The following is an 18,143-nucleotide window of genomic DNA, read 5'->3' as shown; positions in this document are numbered from 1 at the left end:
TTAATTATACCTGCCTCACTAAGATGCTCAAATCAAAAAATATATGTTCAACTACAAAATCTTCTATTAAAGTTTCATTTATCATCTTTCCAAGAGTTCTTAAGTATCTGGCCAGAAAGCAGGTGGTACCTCAACTCAGTAGGAAACAGATGGAAAAGAATGCATTGGAAGATCAGGGAGGGAGTGGTGGGAAAGCCTAGAGACTATTTGTCCCACTTCCTGCCTTTCTGAAGGGGCAGACTTGGGTTTCAACAATAACAATTTTCCTGGGCCTCAGAGAGGATTTTTAGCTAATGGGCAAATAGTACACAAATGCCGTTATTTTTTCTTCCTAACCTAACCTACAATGGAGATTCAAGGACATGAACAGTCTCACACGTTTGTATAGTGGTCCAAAATTTACAAATAACTTTTCTCTACTTTGTGTATCACAACATCCCCATAGGGTAATATTAACCTAACATTTTATAAGAAAACTTTGTTAATATCATAAAGCACATTAAAAACTCCTTTCCATTTGAGTATTTTTACCAGATCCGATGTCTCCCAAAGTACAAAATTTAAAAGGGAGATCAATCACAAAACTTGATTGGATCTTCAACAGTAGCAGGTACTGGCTTCGATCTTATGGCCGCGATTATTTGTATATTGGGCCCCTTTTCTCATCCGTAAAACAGGGGCAACAATACCCTCTTCACACAACTGTTCTGTGATTAAACACGAACAAAGGCTGAAGGGTGAACCTACCACGTCGCAGGGCCTCAAATAAACCCCTTCTCCTTCTTGCCTTTGATAGATACAGCACTATCATTCCCACTTCACACGCGGAGAAACCCAAAGTCGAGAACGCTCGGGTTCCTCTTCTCTACTTGCAACTCCGCAACCCCCAGATCGGGTACGCGCAACTGCGATGTCCACTGTGTCAGGTGTCGTAGCGTGTATTCTCTCTCCTCGAGCTGCGTCTGGCGGGGCTGGAGGCCGCTGATAATTGCTCCCAAGACTCTTGAGGAATCCGATCCTAATCCTCAACGGCGCTTCAGGGACGAACCTGCTTTCCCACCGTCCCTAACCCCCCCTAGAATAAAGGTCGCGGGGAACCCTCAGCTGCTCCAGGTACCAACGCCATCTTGACCACTACGTGTGACGCCGCACGTAGCGGAGAGCGCAGCCCATTGGCTGGGAGACGGCAGGCGGAGGCGAGGCGCGCGAAGCCGGAGAGGAGGGTGTGGAGGACAAGCCAAGGAAACTACAATCCCAGCCTTCCTTGCGCGTGCACACCAAGAGCGAAAGAGGAGGGAGTTTGGGTTCGGACCACAACTCCCAGCACTCCTCGCGATGTCGCTCCTTTCCTTTCAAAACATGCAGAAAAAGAGGGACAGAAGAATGGAGGCCTTCTGGTGTCCGTTCTCCGAAAGGCGGGAAAGGCGAACTACACCTCCCGACTGGCAGCGCGCGGCTGCGCCTGCGCCCTGATACCTGTCGCCATCTTGCCCCTTCTGAGGCACAGCAAACAAACCCAATTCCTGGTGTCCCCTAGTCTTGGCGGAGGAGCCTTTTAGATGAGCCCAGAAAGGCCGGGCAGGTGGGTGACTCTTAGACAGGGTTCTGGGAAGAACTGGCAGGATAGCCAGTCTGGAAGAGCACCGGGCCAAGCATTCGGAGCCCGGCTTGGGGCGCCCAACCCCATCCTCCGTTGTCTCCTAACGGGATCGTGGGGCTCCCGAGGTGGGCTGAGGGGGACTCTGGCAGGCCTGGTGCTGGGATTGCTGGAGTCCAGCTCTGGGGGCCTCCCGGTGAGTCTCGGTCGTCTGCCTGGCTGTCCGAGCGTCTACTCTTTCTCTCCGTTGTCCTCTCCGCTGAGGAGGGAGTGAGGCGGTGATGCCTGCCGGGGCCCCTGACTCCGGCTACCGGTCCTGAGAGGGCTTGGGTCGCGAGCTTGACATTGGGGTGAGCGCTGAGCGGCACCGGTGAGGAGGGTGGGCGGGTTGCTCTTGTTGTGGTGCTGCGAGAGAGTGCGTGTTTGGGGAGGGGGCGGGGCGGGCTTGCCTCCTTGACACTTGAGTGGGGGAAGGATTAGACAGGATTCCGGTTCTCGGAGCGGGCTCCGGCAACCTCTACCCAGGTTTCCAGTGCGATGCGGCCCCGCAATGGGGTCCGCTGGCGGGGACGCGTCGGGATGCTGTGACGTGGTGGTTGATTCCGGCGGTCGCCGGCCGCCTCCAAGATCCTGTCGGGAGGCGGGGACTGGCTTGTGGAGGGAGCGGATTCCTTTGGCTCTGCCCCTTCTTCTTCCTCCCCACCCCTTTTCTTTATGTCATTCTGCCGGCTGGGGCGCGCACTCCAGTTCTCCTTGCTCTGGGTTGGTTCTTAGATGAGAGGACTATGGGAAGTAGGGGGAGGGGGTTCAACTTCAGGCGTGGAGTTGGAGTTAGCAGTCCCAGCTCTTGGAACGGGAGATAGCAGTTATTATGGGTCGATGCCTGACTTCTAGACGAGACACTGAGCTCGCTCATTCATACATTCACTCACTCGCTCATTCATACATTCACTCACTCGCTCATTCATTCATATTACTTGCTCTTCTCAGTCATTCATCTGTTTATTTAACAGATATTTACAGCGGATCTGCTGTGTGCTAAGCAAGTATAGTGCAAGGGCCCAGCGCTGTTATCTTTTTCTCTAGACCAGGGAATTCCCAGTACCAAGTTCCTGACATCTAAACTTTTGGTTAATGTTTTTTTGAGGACTGCTGGGTGTAAATTCATGTTTCATTGTTAAGACACGAGGAGAACGTACTATATTAAGTTCCATTAACCTGCTTAACATCCTAGGAACTTTACGTATTTTATTTCATGTAGCTCATAGTGGGAAAGCCGGCAGAAGTCAAGTGACTTGCCCAAGGTTACACAGGTAGTGGCACCTATTTATGAAAGAATGTGTCGGCCACTAGGATAAGAACTTCACATACACTGTTATTTAATCCTCATAACAAACTGAGTGATAAAATCTCTGTTTCACAGATGTGTAAAATTTATGTTCCTATAGGCCAATTTACCCAGGATCACACAGCCAGTAAGTTGAAAGATTGAATTAGAACCTATATGTGTCCAACGCCTATGCTCTTTCCACTATGATAGGCTGGAATAGTAAGCGCGCACATGGTTAAATTCTTCATTTGTCAGAAGTTGGAAAGCATGAAGGTGAAATAGGGTTGTGAGATACTCTTACTGGTTTTGCTTCTTAGCGTGTGGATCTCCACGTGAGTGGGCTTTTGAATGTACTTTCGTAATTTGAGTTTTTGGTTTTTGTTTTGGTAGGGAAGACAAGCTCTTTGGGGCTACCAAAAAGAAGCAGCAATGCCTGTTGTGTGGCCAACACTTTTGGATCTCAGCAGGGATGAATGCAAAAGGATTCTTCGAAAATTGGGTATGATTTTCATTTTTGATGTTTCATGCCTCCCTATGATCCTTTTCCCTTTCTGTTTGGGTCATGGCTGTTTGCATGGATATCATATTTCATGATGGTTAGAAATTCTTTAGAGGTATAGTTGTTGTCTTACTCTGTTATTTCCCTAGTGCTTTATATAGTGCTTTGTACACAGTAGATGCATGAATCATATTAATAATAATAGCAGCTAAAAGTTCTTCAGGGCTACTGGGCTATTCTGAGTCCTTTACATTCAGCATCTCATTTAATCCTCATTCAAACCAAAAAGATAGGTATGTTTCTTCTTTTGTCCCCATTTTACAGATGACAGACCTGAAGCTTAGAACCCGAAGTAATGCTGATAGTAAGTCATGGGGTCAGAATTTCAACCCAGGGAATAGGATTCCAGTCTCATGTTAACATACTTTTAACCTTCATGAATGTATGTGTGAATTACATACTGTTTCTGAATTCTAAGTTAATGTAAGCTATGCTGACTTTTCCATCTTACATTTTACTTTCAGTAATAAAACACCATTTATGCCTCTAATGAATTATTTAGTGCTTCTTTTCCTTTAGAGCAGCCTTTCTCAACTAGCATTTAGGGAGAGAATTAAGCCCTAATACTAAGTTATCCATTGTATGTAATGATGTATGTATTATCCTTGGGAAAATTGAGAAAAAAAGAGTTACTCAAATCATTTTCTGTATTCTGTGGTTCACATGAGAATCCTTGGTTGAGAAATGCAGCCTTAGACTGTAAGGTCCAAGAAGGAATCTTTTTGTCTTATTTACCACTATAGTCTCAGGCCAGCACATAGTAGGGACTCAGTAAATGAAAAAGTAATTTGAAAAAGAACATTAGGTGTTTTGGCAGTGGATAGGAATTATTTAGATATCTGTGACTTTGAAGGGGAAAGTGTGGACCTTGAATTCAGATAGACCTGGGGTCTTGGTCCTGTTACTAATGACCGACATGATCCAAGGACAAGTTGTTTAATCTCCCTAAATCTATTGACACTTTTGTAAATGAAGGACAATAATATCTGCCTCATAAGTTTATGTGGATTAAGTGTATATAAAAAGGGCCTATCACAGTGCTTGACATCTGAGTATATAGCGTTTTAAAGCAGTTGCTTTCAGACATTTATTTATTTGCAGGTGAATCTTTTCTTCAAAGGAAATCTTTGTTGGGAATTCCTATGCATAAATCTGAATCATAGCTAATCTGGCCCTGCCTGCTAATAACCTTTGCCCTTTTTATTTCCCCTTAGGCCACTATGAGGATTTCTATATTTTAAACTACTTCTTAGCATTGTATTTTAGCACCTCTAGAGAGGGTTTTTGTTTTGTTTTGGGGTGGGTTGGTTTTTTTGGGGTCAATTATTCCTTTTTTTTTTAACCTTATATCCAAACTTTTAGCACTAACTCAAGGGTGATTTTCTACACACTTATATGCAATTGCTCTAACTTGCTAGCTACCAGTTATAAAGTTGGATTTTTATTTATTTCATAGCTGAAATAATTGCAGATCACAACTGAAGTTGATTGCATTAGAGTTTCTGGGCTTTGGGGACCTTGAATCAAGAGATTATGTTTGAATATAAAAATTGTAACCTTTAAGTCTAAATTTATCCTTAATTTTAGTCAGAGTTGTGTGGGTAATATTGCTGAAGAGCTGCTTCTATACAAAAGAAAACAGCCTTCCTAGAGGGTAACGTCATCTTCAATGACCCTTCTTTTGGGAGGTGAGCCTTGAGAGTGATTTGCGGAAAGACTTCCTCCCCACCCGTTGGCTCATTATCATAACAGTGAAACCTTTGAATTGCTTTCAAACACTAGCTCTAGGTCCAAAGTTTAGAGAAGGTACTGTATTTAAAAATCAGCTTAAAATATTTTAAGAATTAGCTTTAAAAAAATTCTTTTTAAAAATGTTATAAATTATTTTAACACCAGATGCTAAACATTACATTTTACTTAAATGTAGAGAAATTGGGATAGAGAATTTCTTTATGACACACTGACCATACCAGTGATAGATAAATGCTTCCTTCCTTCTATCCTGCTGCTCCCCTGCCCTATTTTTTTATGACCATTCCTGAACTATAACTCTTACATGAGGCTTTATGAACTATAGTATAATTGAATGGCTGGTTTGTTTAAATGGAACAGGTTGAGGGCTTTATAAAAATAGTTTGGCAAATCTTTTGTTTTCTGTGTTTTTTCCTGTGTTATTTCGTTATACTTGTGCGTCATTAGAGTTAACACTGTAATAGAATGGTACCAAATATAATACCAGAAATTCAACTGAGTTTGATAGTTGTCAGAATCTTAGGAATCTCATCAAATGAAATCCACAAATGTGAATGAGGCTGGGAAGCTAGTAAAAGTTCTTTGCAATGAGTGAGTTTCTCACTGAATGAAGGGGGGAGGTATGCCTTGGATTGTGTAGCTATGAGAACTGTGTTCTGAGTTACAGTTTTGTGTGAGGTTGCCACCTCTTACTTTTGTGCATGACTTTTTAGTTGGACTTGGAATGAGACTTGAGATGTCAAGAATCTTTGTCTTTCTTTAGTTAATTTCACTTTTTTTGAAATATCGTAAAATAGTGAAATTTTGATCACCATAAATTCCACAGGCCAAAAGTAAAGTTTTTCCTCAAACCACTTCCTCTCTCTGACCTCTCCATTTCTTTTTATGGTATTGCCATTCTACTAAATATCTTGGAAACTGGAAAACCTGATTCTTTTCCTTCTGCCATTCCTTCCACATTTAATCAGTCACTGAGTTCTATCAAAAACTTTTTAGACTGGAAATGATGGCTTTTCTTAGTCTGGCCCCAAACAGTTTTTCCATTTTTATCCTTGTTGGATTTTAATCACCTTGAGGATAAGGACTTTGTTTTGTTCATATAAAGATTCTCCATGGTACCTTGTAGTAGTAGTGTTCAATTAGTAGTTTGGTTTGAATTAGCGACTAACCAAGTATGGACATATTTTTACTTTCCCTAGTGTAAAACTCTCAAAATAGTCACTGACTATTACTGGAAGTTTAATGTCTCTGTGAAACATTATATGCTCTTTTACTCTCTCTGTTCCTTTTGCACATTTGCATTTCCCCCACTGCCTGCCTAGAGCACAGTTCTCTTTCTGATTAAAGCTTATGCTTCCAGACTAGATGATGTGTTTTTCTTCTGTGCCTTCACCACTGTATTGTAAACTGTATCAGAATTGTCTGATGACTTGTTTCACTGTAGCTTTATTCTAGAGTTAACTTCTTAAGGGCAGGATTTAGCATACTATCTGGTATATATAATGGGACTCAATACTGATTTGTTGAATAAAATATTCCATAAATGGGGCATAAACATTTAGATATAGTGGTTTCTTAGTTATCCCCAGTGTCTTTCTGAACTCTACTTTAGGTCCTGATAAAAGCTGAAATATATGTTTCCTGGAACAAAGTATTTCCTTCGCTACTCCAGAGAAGCAGATTTTGTCCTTCCAGAGAGACCACATGAAACATCTACATAATATCCAGCCTAGATTGAACATGCAAGATGTTTACACATGGGATAATTCAGTTGGACCAGACATTTCTATTTAATATGGTCAGCTCACTCTTCTATATAAAGTCTTTTCTTTTGATAGAACTGTGAATAATATGAACTGAATGAGGCTACTGTTTTATTGTTGGTGTAGTACCTTGGATGCAGGTATGCATGCCTTAATATTCAGTATCTGTTGTATGTAAGGCATTGGCAAATACTGGTAGCAACTTGAATTGAGTAAGAAGATAACTGTAGTCTGGACACTTATTTCCCATCATTTTGTTTTGCTCAGGTATACTTGTCTCATAGTGTTAATGGTTTGAAACAACTATTTTATTATTTCTCATGATTCTGTGGGTTACTTGTCTTGCCTGAGCTCTCTCATGTGGCTCTATTCAGCTGGTAGCTTAGCTGGTTAATTGGGCTCAGCTGAGGTGGCTGGGCCTCTCTCTCCATGTGACCTTTCATCCTGGGCTTCTTCATAGCTTGGTGATCTCAAGCTTCCAAGAGAGCAAGGTCCTGTGTCCAAGGCTGCTATTTGCATCATGTATGCTGATGTTCCATTGGCCAAAGCAAGTCACGTGCCAAGCCCAGAGTCAGTGTGGGAGGGACTATTGGAAGGTAGTACACGAGGAAGTACACTGAGAGGCAGGCATGGTTCATTGGGAGCCATTGAGGGCTTTTGGGTTTTATATTTTAACCACTACTAGGGACTGACAGTTTCATTAAATAACAGTTGTTGCTGTGGAAAGTTAGTGAAATGAAACTGTCTGGCATTAGGGTTCAGTGTATTATGTCCTGATTGCTATAAGAGCAATTCATGTGTGCTAATCTGCCTTAGTCATTTTGCTGGTGGTTTTTATAGATGCAGAGGATCATAGAAATGGAAGGTACCTTCAAAGTGTCTTCTAGATAAAGAAACTGAGGATCAGAGATGAGAAAGGACTTGTCCAAGGTCACACAACTAGTGTCAGTGCTGGAGCCAGAATCTGGACATTTGACTTTTGATCCAGTAGTTTTTCACTTGCACACCCTTCACAGATAGAATATAGGTCAAATTCTTAGGCAAGCCTAAGGAATTATTTCAAAGTTTGGCCAGTAAAGGTACCTATCAATAATGCTAAAAACTTCTCTTATCAGCCTTATTATATCACTTGGAACCTGTTCCCAGGTGTTGGTAGCATCTGAGTTGAATGTTCTTCAGGATGATGCGTAAGACGAAATATTTACCATTAGATTTTTCTACCTAAACTTTTTATATACGTGACTTCTGTGAGGCAATAAAAAAGAAAATAAGATTACAAAAGCCACATTTTAACCTATGGTTTTAGATAAAATTTTTGACAGGACATTAATGAAATATTCGCATATTGATTTTTAGGTTTCCTGCCCTGAAGTTTCACTCTATGTAGCCATAGTACTTAAATATTGATGGCCTATCTTGATAAAATAATTTTCTTCTTCTAGAATTGGAGGCATATGCTGGAGTTATCAGTGCACTTCGGGCACAGGGAGATCTCACCAAGGAAAAGAAAGATCTTCTTGGAGAACTCTCAAAAGTTCTTAGGTAAATTATCATAAAAGTTTGTGAGAGATGAGTCTAGAAATTTCATTTAGAGGTGTTTCAATACTTTTCACTCTTAAGCTGAAGACAGAGGTGTTCAAATTGTTGGTGTTTAGAGATCCCATCCCAGTTGTGTGCTTTGTTATGGAAAATTATGTAATTTACCATTTATTCTGTAATCTAATCAGAAAAGGTTTAAGGCAGGTTATTTTAGGTTTGGGCCTCTTGGGAAAGGGAGGTATTTTTGACCTGGGTGAAGGAAAGAAGAGCTGGCAGCGACTGGATAGGAAGATCTGGAGTGGCCCAGTGGCATTTGTTAGGGGGTAGAAGGAGACACTAGGAAGTTGTTGTCTTAATTTATAGAAATGGGTGGTGATTATATAGTCATAGCCTTAGGGATAGTTTATCCCTTCAGCTTCCCATTAGAGTTAAAAAAATTCATTAAAAAATTCTGGTGAAAGGGATTCTTTGATACTTTGCCTTGATCCATTCTTAACATCTTGAGCTTTCTCAGAAAATTCAGTTCTGTTTTAACTGAAGTTTCCTTTCTATATTTAAGACCATTTTGTCCTATTCTTTTTTTAAGTGAAAATAGGGAAGAGATTTTTTGTCCTGCATTTAATTAACATTAAAATAGGGATGTTATTAAGCCAAATCGTCAGTCTTATTGCCTCCATACTTAACAATTTGTATTTTTTGTTTGTTTGTTGTATATATTGCCTCATAAATTCTGCTTTCCAGCCCCTTAAATATTTTAGTCTGTGTTATAGACTTAACTTAGCAATAAAGATTACACTTTTAAGAGTTCTATTCATTTTATTAAGTATTTATGAATGGAATGGGTATAGCCTTTTTTCAGTTGTTTAGATTTAACTTTACATGTATCTAATCAGGATCAACATAAGTACATTTTTACTATAGTGGTAACATGATACAATGTAGAAGACACACAGCTCAAGTGTTGAGTAATGAAGGAGTAATATCCTGGTGTCAAGTTTCATAGCATATAGCTACAGGAAACATTATCTTGCCACTTTCATTTCTTTATTGTATTCACTAAACATAAAATTATAGACTCTTAAGCTTTAGAAAGAACTTTAGAAGACTTTCTTCCAAGTGCCAAAATCCTCTTCTCAGTAACCATGATTAGGGGTCATTCAGTGGCTGTTTACATTTAGATGACAGGAACCTCTGCTAATCTTGAACATGGTCTGATATTTCTGTGTTTTGGACGTAATGACTTGATATCAAGCTGAATTTGTCTTCCTGTGATATCTAATTTGTAACTAATTCTCTCTGCAGTTACACAGAATCAGTCTGAATATGACTTTAATTAAAGCATTTGAAGATATATATTAGGCCCCTGTCTATATCTTTTTACAAATCAATTTTGCCCCCCCCCCCCAAGCAAAATGTTGACTTAAACATTAATAAAAGTATAGAAAAGAGCTGCCTGCTTGGCAGAGTTCTATAATGGCTATTTTTTTTCATAGCATCTCAACAGAGCGCCACCGTGCTGAAGTTCGGAGAGCAGTAAACGATGAACGGTTAACAACAATTGCACATAAGTAAGCCATTAGTCATACCACCCCTGATTTTTCATGACATAGTATACCGTAGTTTTGAAAGTCTTCCTATTGTGTAGCATTCCTGAGTCTTTTATCTTGATAGTAATATCTCTGTACTCAGGGATCCTGACCATAGCTGTGTTAACTATTTATTCAGTTGGTTATGTTTTTGCATTTGGTTAGGCAAGCTTTAAGTACTCAGGTCAAATCCTGTTGCAATGTAATCTCTGTATAACTAAAGGCCTCCACAGTTTAGCAGATGATTCCTTTACTTGAAGCAAAGTTCAATAAGAAAGTAGTGTGCTCCCCAAATTTGACAGCCCCTTAGAGTTACTTTGTAATAGTATTTGATATGTATATTGCTTTATAAATAGGCATTATAAATTTTTTGATGACTAATATTTCATGTATTTTGAGATTCAGCAAAAAGATTGTAAAATATATGTTCTGCTTTTAAGAAATATGACTACAGTATACCTTAAATTACTTTGAAAAGCCAACAAAATAAAATTGTAAAGGATTCTTATCAAACTGTTTTCAGATCATTATAACTATTTGATAGGTGGGGTGGAGGGTGGTGGAAGACACAGATTGAGCATTAACAGAGTATGTATGGAGACAGTGCCTCCTGAAAAATAGAAAAGAACAGAAATTATCCTTTAAATGTTAATGCAAGATGGTAGGAACATTTTATAAAATAAGGTATGTTATAGAATATTCATCTGTTTTTTATTTTTATGTTTTAATGTGAAATAAAACTAAAGGAAAAAATTTAGTACATTTCCATAATGTAATAAATAGTGCTTTTAACCCAATTGGCAGTATTGTATTGACCCCGAAGATCCATTAGCTTCATGTTGTGCTTTAATGTTACGGATTTTACTTGACTGATAAAATGGGGTGCTACCTTTTTAACTGTGTAGTTTGACAGTTAAGCTGTTTGAATTTGGAGATTTTTCAGTGGTTGGTATGTATGCACTGTAGAAATTTGAAAATTTTCCTCTAGCATCATTAAGTATTTACTTGTTAGGCCAACATGGCTAAAACATTCACATATTGTGTTCCTTCTTTAAATTGCTCTAAACTTTTAAATTTGGATACTCTAAAAATAGTAACTGAGCCTAGATTCTAATTTGAAAACTTGTAATAGGAAACTTATGTGCTAGGTAATAAAGTAGTAAATAATAGTTTGCATTCAGAGGCACTTAAAGACAAAATTACTACCTTAAAAGCATTGGAACAATATTGGGCAATTAGTTGTAAGTTGATGCATCAGTTTCATACTTAAAGATAACACTTATTTAGTCTCCTTTTCCTTTTTTCCCCTTTAAAGAATGAATTTATCCTTATATTTGGGTGAAAGACCAAGTTACAGGTATGCAAATAGGTTATTATTATTTCAGGCTTTTTCTTGTATTTATTTCAAAATTGAAGCTCTCAATTATTCAGGGGCACATATTCCATTTATGAATTAACCATGCCCCTTGCTTTTACTTCTCTTCCCCTCCTCCCCTTCCTAATACTGCCCACCCTTTAGCTATTTTGCTGCTTGAAAGTACCTCTAGTCAGAGGGTGGGAAGGGAGAGGAGGTGAAAATTTTAATTACTCATTTTACTACTTGTTAGTTGTCCTGGGAGAGGTTTGATGGAAGAATTTACAAGTATTTGCCAAAGTATTTTTGGATAATAGGTCAGTTTCTTTGATCTGTTTGACCTCTCCCTTTCCCTCCTCTCTTTCTTAGCATGGATAATTGAGAGTTGGCTTCTATCTACCTGTTTCCTCTTTTTTTCTCTCCTTTCTGATTTCTTTAACACATGAATTTAATTTTTTGAAAACCGTTTACTTCAGTGTATAATTTTAAGCTACTTAGGTCTTTCCATACTCCTGTTTTAATATTTTATATTGTGGTTTTAGTTTGACCAGACGTCGTATTTACTTGTTGAGCCCAAGGGTCAATGAGTGGGGAATGGTGAGGAAGACATAGATCCCTCATTCTGTCCGTCTCCTCTGCCCTCCTTCCCTCAGAAGTAGTAACAGAACCTAGTTCTAAAGATTATCTATAGGAGGGCTTCAAACTCTGAGCTTGAAAAAAAGTAACTTGAGCCAAGGAGGAATGCATCTGAACTGACTGCATTCCCTTTCTCCTCTCCCTTCCCTCCCCCACTCAAAACTGCAGCTTAGGCCAGAAGGAATGTGGTTGAAAGGTAAAGAGAAAGCCAAGAAGACTGAGCACAAAGGAGATGGAAACAAAAGGAGTGGAGTGTCTGGGATCAAAGAAAAGCCTTGCTTGAACCATAACACGTGTTTATTATTTGGCACGAGACCATTTATTAAGTTTGGTACTCTAATTCAGTTTTGAAACATGTCAGAATATTGTAGTATTAAAGCCTGGAATGTCAAGGGGCTTCACAGTTTTTAATTGGGCCACTCTTGCCAGCATTGTATCTAAATAAAGTGGCTATCCAGAATTACTGTTCTCTTAACTCCTTCTCCATTAGCCAGACATTCATGGGATACTGTTTGAGTTTCTATGTGAGGATGAGGATTTCATGCTGGTGCGCTGCATACCAAAGGATGAGAGGGCCAAGGTAGTTCCACTAGTATCTTGTTAGACTTCTCAGAAAAGGGGCTGGAGCCAGGTTTCTACCCTCCCTTGCTATATTTAGTATAAATAGAGAGGAGTTGTTTGAAACTTAGGAGTCTCAGGAAAGCCCTGGAATAAGCTGTTTACAGAAACCTGTAAAATTCTATCTAGATGATTTGTGCAGCTAATGCATATTTACACCCCCATTAGTAAGCAAAATAGGAATTTTGATCTAATTCTAACATGATGTTTAATTTTTCATTCACTTAAAAAAAGTTTGAGCATGTTTGCGTGAGTAGAAATTTGGAAGATTTATAGATCTTTCTAAAAGTTGCAGTTGTATGTTTTGCACTGCAAATTCTGTCTTTTCAATAGCATATATATTCATGTATTTTAAATTATTAATCTTCCATAATTTCTGCCACCATTTAAACAATGTACCAGGTAAGTGTAGACATCACTTTATTTGTATGGTAAACTCTCACCAAGCAAATGTATTAGTGATATTCTAATAAAATGATAGCAAAATAGGAGTAAGCCAAGAAAATGCTGAATAGCTTTTAGAATTTTTTCCTTTGACAATTAGCAATAGGTCTATTTCTGTCTCTCTTTCTTGTTTGTACCATTTTCTGTTTCAGAACTAGCATCAATTTGGAGATTATGTGATAACAAATTTGTGAGGGTTATTGGGGTCTTAAGAATCCCTCTTTCCCATGTCTTAGGTAGGACTATGTTATACCATGAAGGAATTTGCAGATTTCCCACTGTAACTCAGTTGAATTCATCAACTCCTAGAAATTCCTTTCTTGACTGAGTATAAATTCTTCTCAAGTTGTAAAGTAATTTATTTGTTCCATTCAGTGAAAGTTGCTAGTGATTAGACAGCAGTGCCCACTTAGTATAAATCAAAGGCAAAAGTTAGACAAAACACATTAGAAAATTTTTATACCTTCCACTTGTGATGTGGCAGTTAATTTCAGTAGCATGATGTATGCTTGTTGAAGGAGACATTTAGTAGCTCTGTGACCATAAGCAAGTTATTTAACCTTTTGTTAATTCAGTTTTCCCATCTTAAAAATGGAGATAATAATATTACCAATTTCATAAGATTGAAAGAATTGTATGAGTTAATGCATGTAAAATGTTTAGAACAATGCCTCACATATACTAAGTGCTAATTGATGTTAATTATCATCATTACCATCATCATCATTATTCCACTATCCACTAACAAGGGCTTTTGTGTACTCTATCTAAATTTGAAGAATCAGTGGACCTACAGAATCTTAAACTCTAGGTTGGGTTGTAGAATCTTTGGTTTTGAAAAAGGTGCAGAAATATTTCTGACTTAGTGAAGAGGTTGGTTGGTTGATTGGTTGATTCTGGGTGAATTTTAAACCTCGACACTAATCATTAGTCAGGAAAAATGATACCACTACCTTTTGTGGAGCCAAGCCAAGGGAAGTGAACAACTGTCTTTTCATATTTCAACCTCTGTTTGGATTCCTAGGATAAAATTTGCTCAAGAAATTGAGTAAAACTGATAATAATGTCTGCTTAGGGGTAGAGTTCAATTGCCTCAAGCATTCCTTAGAGTGAAGAATGGTATAAATAAGTAAAATTAAAGTAGTGGCAGGTTTCTTGCAGTGTCCTCAGATCTAGTATACTTTTTTTAACAGGAAGGATAATAATATAACACATTGTCAGTGACACATGCAGTGATATATACAGCTCCCTTCTATCCCCCAGTACCTAGTCTCCCTCGTTTACTGCCTCAGTTTCCCTTGTTTGAAAGCCTTAGAACCTCTGGCCATGCAGGCAGTTAGGATAATTTTGCAAAAGTTCAATGAATTCCATCCTTAATTATTCAGGAAAATCTGATTTTTGAAATTATGAGTACTTTTTACCTTTTTAGCTTAATTATAACATTAAGTTCTAAAAGTTAGTAGAAATACTAGTTTTCATTAGCAATACCAGATTTAAACTAATGAAAATAATGTTGATATTTATTTAAAAGGCATGGGACAGTTTTTCATAGTTTCAATTATGTTCATTATAAGATTCAGATTATGGAATAAAATGTGTAAAAATCTAAGTGTGTGTGAAATTCCTTGAATTCTGATTATTATTCATAATTTTGATCTTGCTTGCTTAAAATAAAGCCTCTCCTGTTCACTCAGGACACTTTTTATAATTTAAAAAGTTATATTTGAGTGTATATATTTGCTTCATTTTTAGCAATTGAGAACTCTTGTAGCAGTGTTTTCTTTTTTGTTTAGTATGTCTGGACCTAATAGCTCTTCAGAGTGGTCCATTGAAGGTCGTCGATTGGTACCCCTGATGCCTCGGCTGGTTCCCCAAACTGCCTTCACTGTAACAGCTAATGCTGTTGCCAATGCAGCTGTCCAGCACAATGCATCTCTTCCAGTGCCTGCAGAAACAGGAAGCAAGGAAGGTGAGTAGAGAAATAGTTCTGTGTGTAGAAATGACTTTTCTCAGATTCTTCAAGAAAAGTTGTCTTATTTTTCATCTGTTTTTGTCCAGTGTTTAAAAGTTGTGAAACATAGTGAGCAACTCTTGTTCTGAAACGAGAAACTGCCAAGTTTTTAGTCTCAACCAAAATTAAATATCCCTTTTGTTCAAAGTGTGAATTATATTAATCACAAAATTGCAAAAAGCCTTCTTGGAATGAATTTTTGATATGAGCGTGTCTTGTTAGAAGTGGATAAAAGGCCTTAACAGGTGACATGGAAAATTAATAAGATGATAGAAGTCATTTATCTGCTGAAGAAAGATGCTCAACTGATACTTTAGAAAATAAAGCTCTGTTTTTGTCTTCTGGAATCAGTGGTATATGCTGCTTCTCTGTTCCAGTCAACGTGCTGAATCTGTTAGGGGTTACGTGGCCGATGGGGATGGCTTTCTTATTGTTATTTAATCTAATAATTGATACGTGCTTTAAAAATCCTTGGAGTTTCCTGAGGTCACCAAGAGTAATATTAAATTTGAGAGCGCATGTTTGGGTTGACTTCGGTAGCTTAGTTTGGTGTTACATGAAAATGACCCTGAAAATAATGCAGTTGTCAGATTGCTTTGCAGAATTGTCTTTTCTTGACTAGCAATGGGTTGTGGAGCAGAATGAGACATTCCTTTCATACATGCCAGACTCTGTTTTACACGGAAGGAAGCTATATTTAGGGAGAGACAGTTATCAGTGTGCAAACTTGGCCTCCATTGAGTTCCTGTTTTCTTTGTTGCAGGAGAGCTATCTTTCTTCTCTTCCCACTTTTATCTTTTCTATTTACCACCTCTCTGGTTCACTGGAAAGAATATAGAATTTTCAATAGTCTAATCTATGTTTGAATCCTAGTTTGCCATTTCTTTGCTTTGTGACCTCCAGCAAGTCTTTTTAGCTTCTGTGAGCCTTGGGTTCCTCATCTTTAAAATGAGGATATGGTGTTGTGAGAATTAGTGATAATATATGGAAAGGATTTAGCATAATGTATGGTACTCAGTAAATAGTGCCTATGAGCTATTCCTGTTTGTTGTTGTTGTTATTCAAGAAACTGAAATATGATGTTGTCATTACCTTAGTTATTATTGCACTGCTTAGATGGCAAGTGACTAGTGAGTTGTTTATGATAAAAGAAACTTACCTTGTTTCTCTCCGGGAGCCAAGTTGGAAATTGCTATGGTTAGGGAAAAATTATCCATAACTCCATCATTGATACTGCTATTAGTATTAAAAAAGAATACAAGTATATGCTTTTTGTCCAACTCCTGCCATGAAGGAAAAATGATTTTCATTTTTCTCAGTTTTAAACTTGGTTTCTTTGTAACTGTGCTCTTCTCCATTGTCAGTGTCACCTGTAGACAGCTGCTAAATACTTGGGGAAAACCTAGTTAAGTGATGATTTTCAGGAAAGCTTATTAATACATTTTAACCTAGTACTGCCCTCTATCTTCTGATTATATAAAAATGTTAAAATTGACCTGCAGAAAAAAAAATAATTTTATTGTATGCATGGACAGTTTTGGTGAAAGTTAACAGCAGACTTTTTTATCGTTCCTTCAGTAGTGGTTTGCTATTCCTACACAAGTACCACGTCAACCCCAACCTCTACCCCTGTTCCAAGTGGCAGCATAGCAACGGTTAAGTCTCCAAGACCTGCCAGTCCTGCCTCCAATGTAGTTGTCTTGCCAAGTGGAAGTACTGTTTATGTCAAAAGTAAGTGATACTCTCAGTGTTTATCAGGGCCATCTTGACTAAAAGCTGCAGCATAGGCTCTGATTAGATCTGCCTTCCTGATTTAATTCATTGGTCCACTGGCTATTAGCAGTGGTTAGTTTTTGAAGGTTGTAAAGAATTCCTTTCTTTACATGTGACTAGGTATATATTGCTTTTTAATCAGTTCTGGGGGTTGAGAAATTACTTTTTTTTTGTTTTCTGTGGGGAATCTGCCTTGAACAGTGCTATACTCTAAGATTCACTTGTTTTGATTTTCATGGAATAGAAATGTGAATAGAAACTAAAGGAATGTGCTTATGTCATTTATTTAGTGTTTACTCCTATAATGTAATCTTTGTAGTGTTTTAAAATATTATTTATGTACCATATCATTCAACTGTTAAATTCAGTGAAGCATTCTAGAGAGTCCTTTCATATTTCTAGTTGACTGTAATTTTTTGAAGTTTATTTGCAGTTTTTAACCCCTTTGATTCTACGCTGTGAAGCAGTTTAATGTCCAGTTCATTTTTTGTTTTTAATGTCTGTTATGTCGGTATTGATTTGCTTTTGGTATTGACTGGAGATCATTAATATTTGACTTTCATTTTTCTCAGTATAGTTATAAACTTGATTTCTTTGTAGCTTTTAGAGGTGGACTTAGCTGTTTTAGACAAATGATTTTAGGTCATTGTCAGTCTTGTTTAGGGTTTAAAAATTGAGGGTATAAGGAGTTATGTTTTATTACCAATTCCATGAGTCATGCTGTATGCTTTTTTAAATGTCTGCTTTAAATTTTCTATGTATACTGCAAGGTTTTATGTTTCTCACTTGATTTTTTTAAAAAGTACAGAAACAGTTGAGGCTTTAGTGCATTAAGAGAAAACTAAGAATCTGGGAGTATTAAGTTTATATCAGATTTCTGTGGATTTAGCCAAGATGATCTTTTAAAATAACCGTAGAGGTCTATTTTTTAATTGTTTTTTTAAACGTTGAAAGTGAATCCCAAACATGAAGAAACCATTTCACACAATATATAGTTTGAAGTAACAGGAAGTTTATTGTTTCATTCTCAGAAGTCACACAGGCAACATTAGTTTGAGATATAATCATTCATTCACCTAACTTCATATGTGCAAGACACTATACCAGGGAAAGAAACCGATAAGACTTAGTCGTTGTCCTTTGGGAGCCCCTTAATAACAGGAGATGTGCAGACTGACAGC

At 38.0% G+C, this 18,143-nt stretch overlaps 1 protein-coding gene across 11 annotated transcripts in view; it reads left to right on the top strand.

Annotated features, from left to right (window-relative positions):
- The first annotated feature begins 1,481 nt into the window (after positions 1–1,481).
- EMSY (EMSY transcriptional repressor, BRCA2 interacting) overlaps positions 1,482–18,143 on the top strand; it is an 80,568-nt gene continuing 63,906 nt past the window's right edge. For 6 of the 11 annotated variants that reach the window (XM_068555359.1, XM_068555360.1, XM_068555357.1 and 3 more), the window contains exons 1-7: positions 1,482–1,582; positions 3,318–3,426; positions 8,444–8,543; positions 10,034–10,108; positions 11,442–11,483; positions 14,972–15,147; positions 16,768–16,920. In XM_068555359.1, the coding sequence (XP_068411460.1) occupies positions 3,357–3,426; positions 8,444–8,543; positions 10,034–10,108; positions 11,442–11,483; positions 14,972–15,147; positions 16,768–16,920 (616 nt within the window). In that variant the 5' untranslated portion in view covers positions 1,482–1,582; positions 3,318–3,356. The remainder of the gene's footprint in view (positions 1,583–3,317; positions 3,427–8,443; positions 8,544–10,033; positions 10,109–11,441; positions 11,484–14,971; positions 15,148–16,767; positions 16,921–18,143) is intronic. The other 5 variants (XM_068555362.1, XM_068555355.1, XM_068555356.1 and 2 more) reach the window with 3 other exon arrangements.

This window comes from Eschrichtius robustus, chromosome 11 (assembly GCF_028021215.1).
Source record: "Eschrichtius robustus isolate mEscRob2 chromosome 11, mEscRob2.pri, whole genome shotgun sequence".
NCBI lineage: Eukaryota > Metazoa > Chordata > Mammalia > Artiodactyla > Eschrichtiidae > Eschrichtius > Eschrichtius robustus.
The sequence above is the reverse complement of the archived record's forward strand: the minus strand, read 5'-3'. Positions and strand labels throughout refer to the sequence as shown.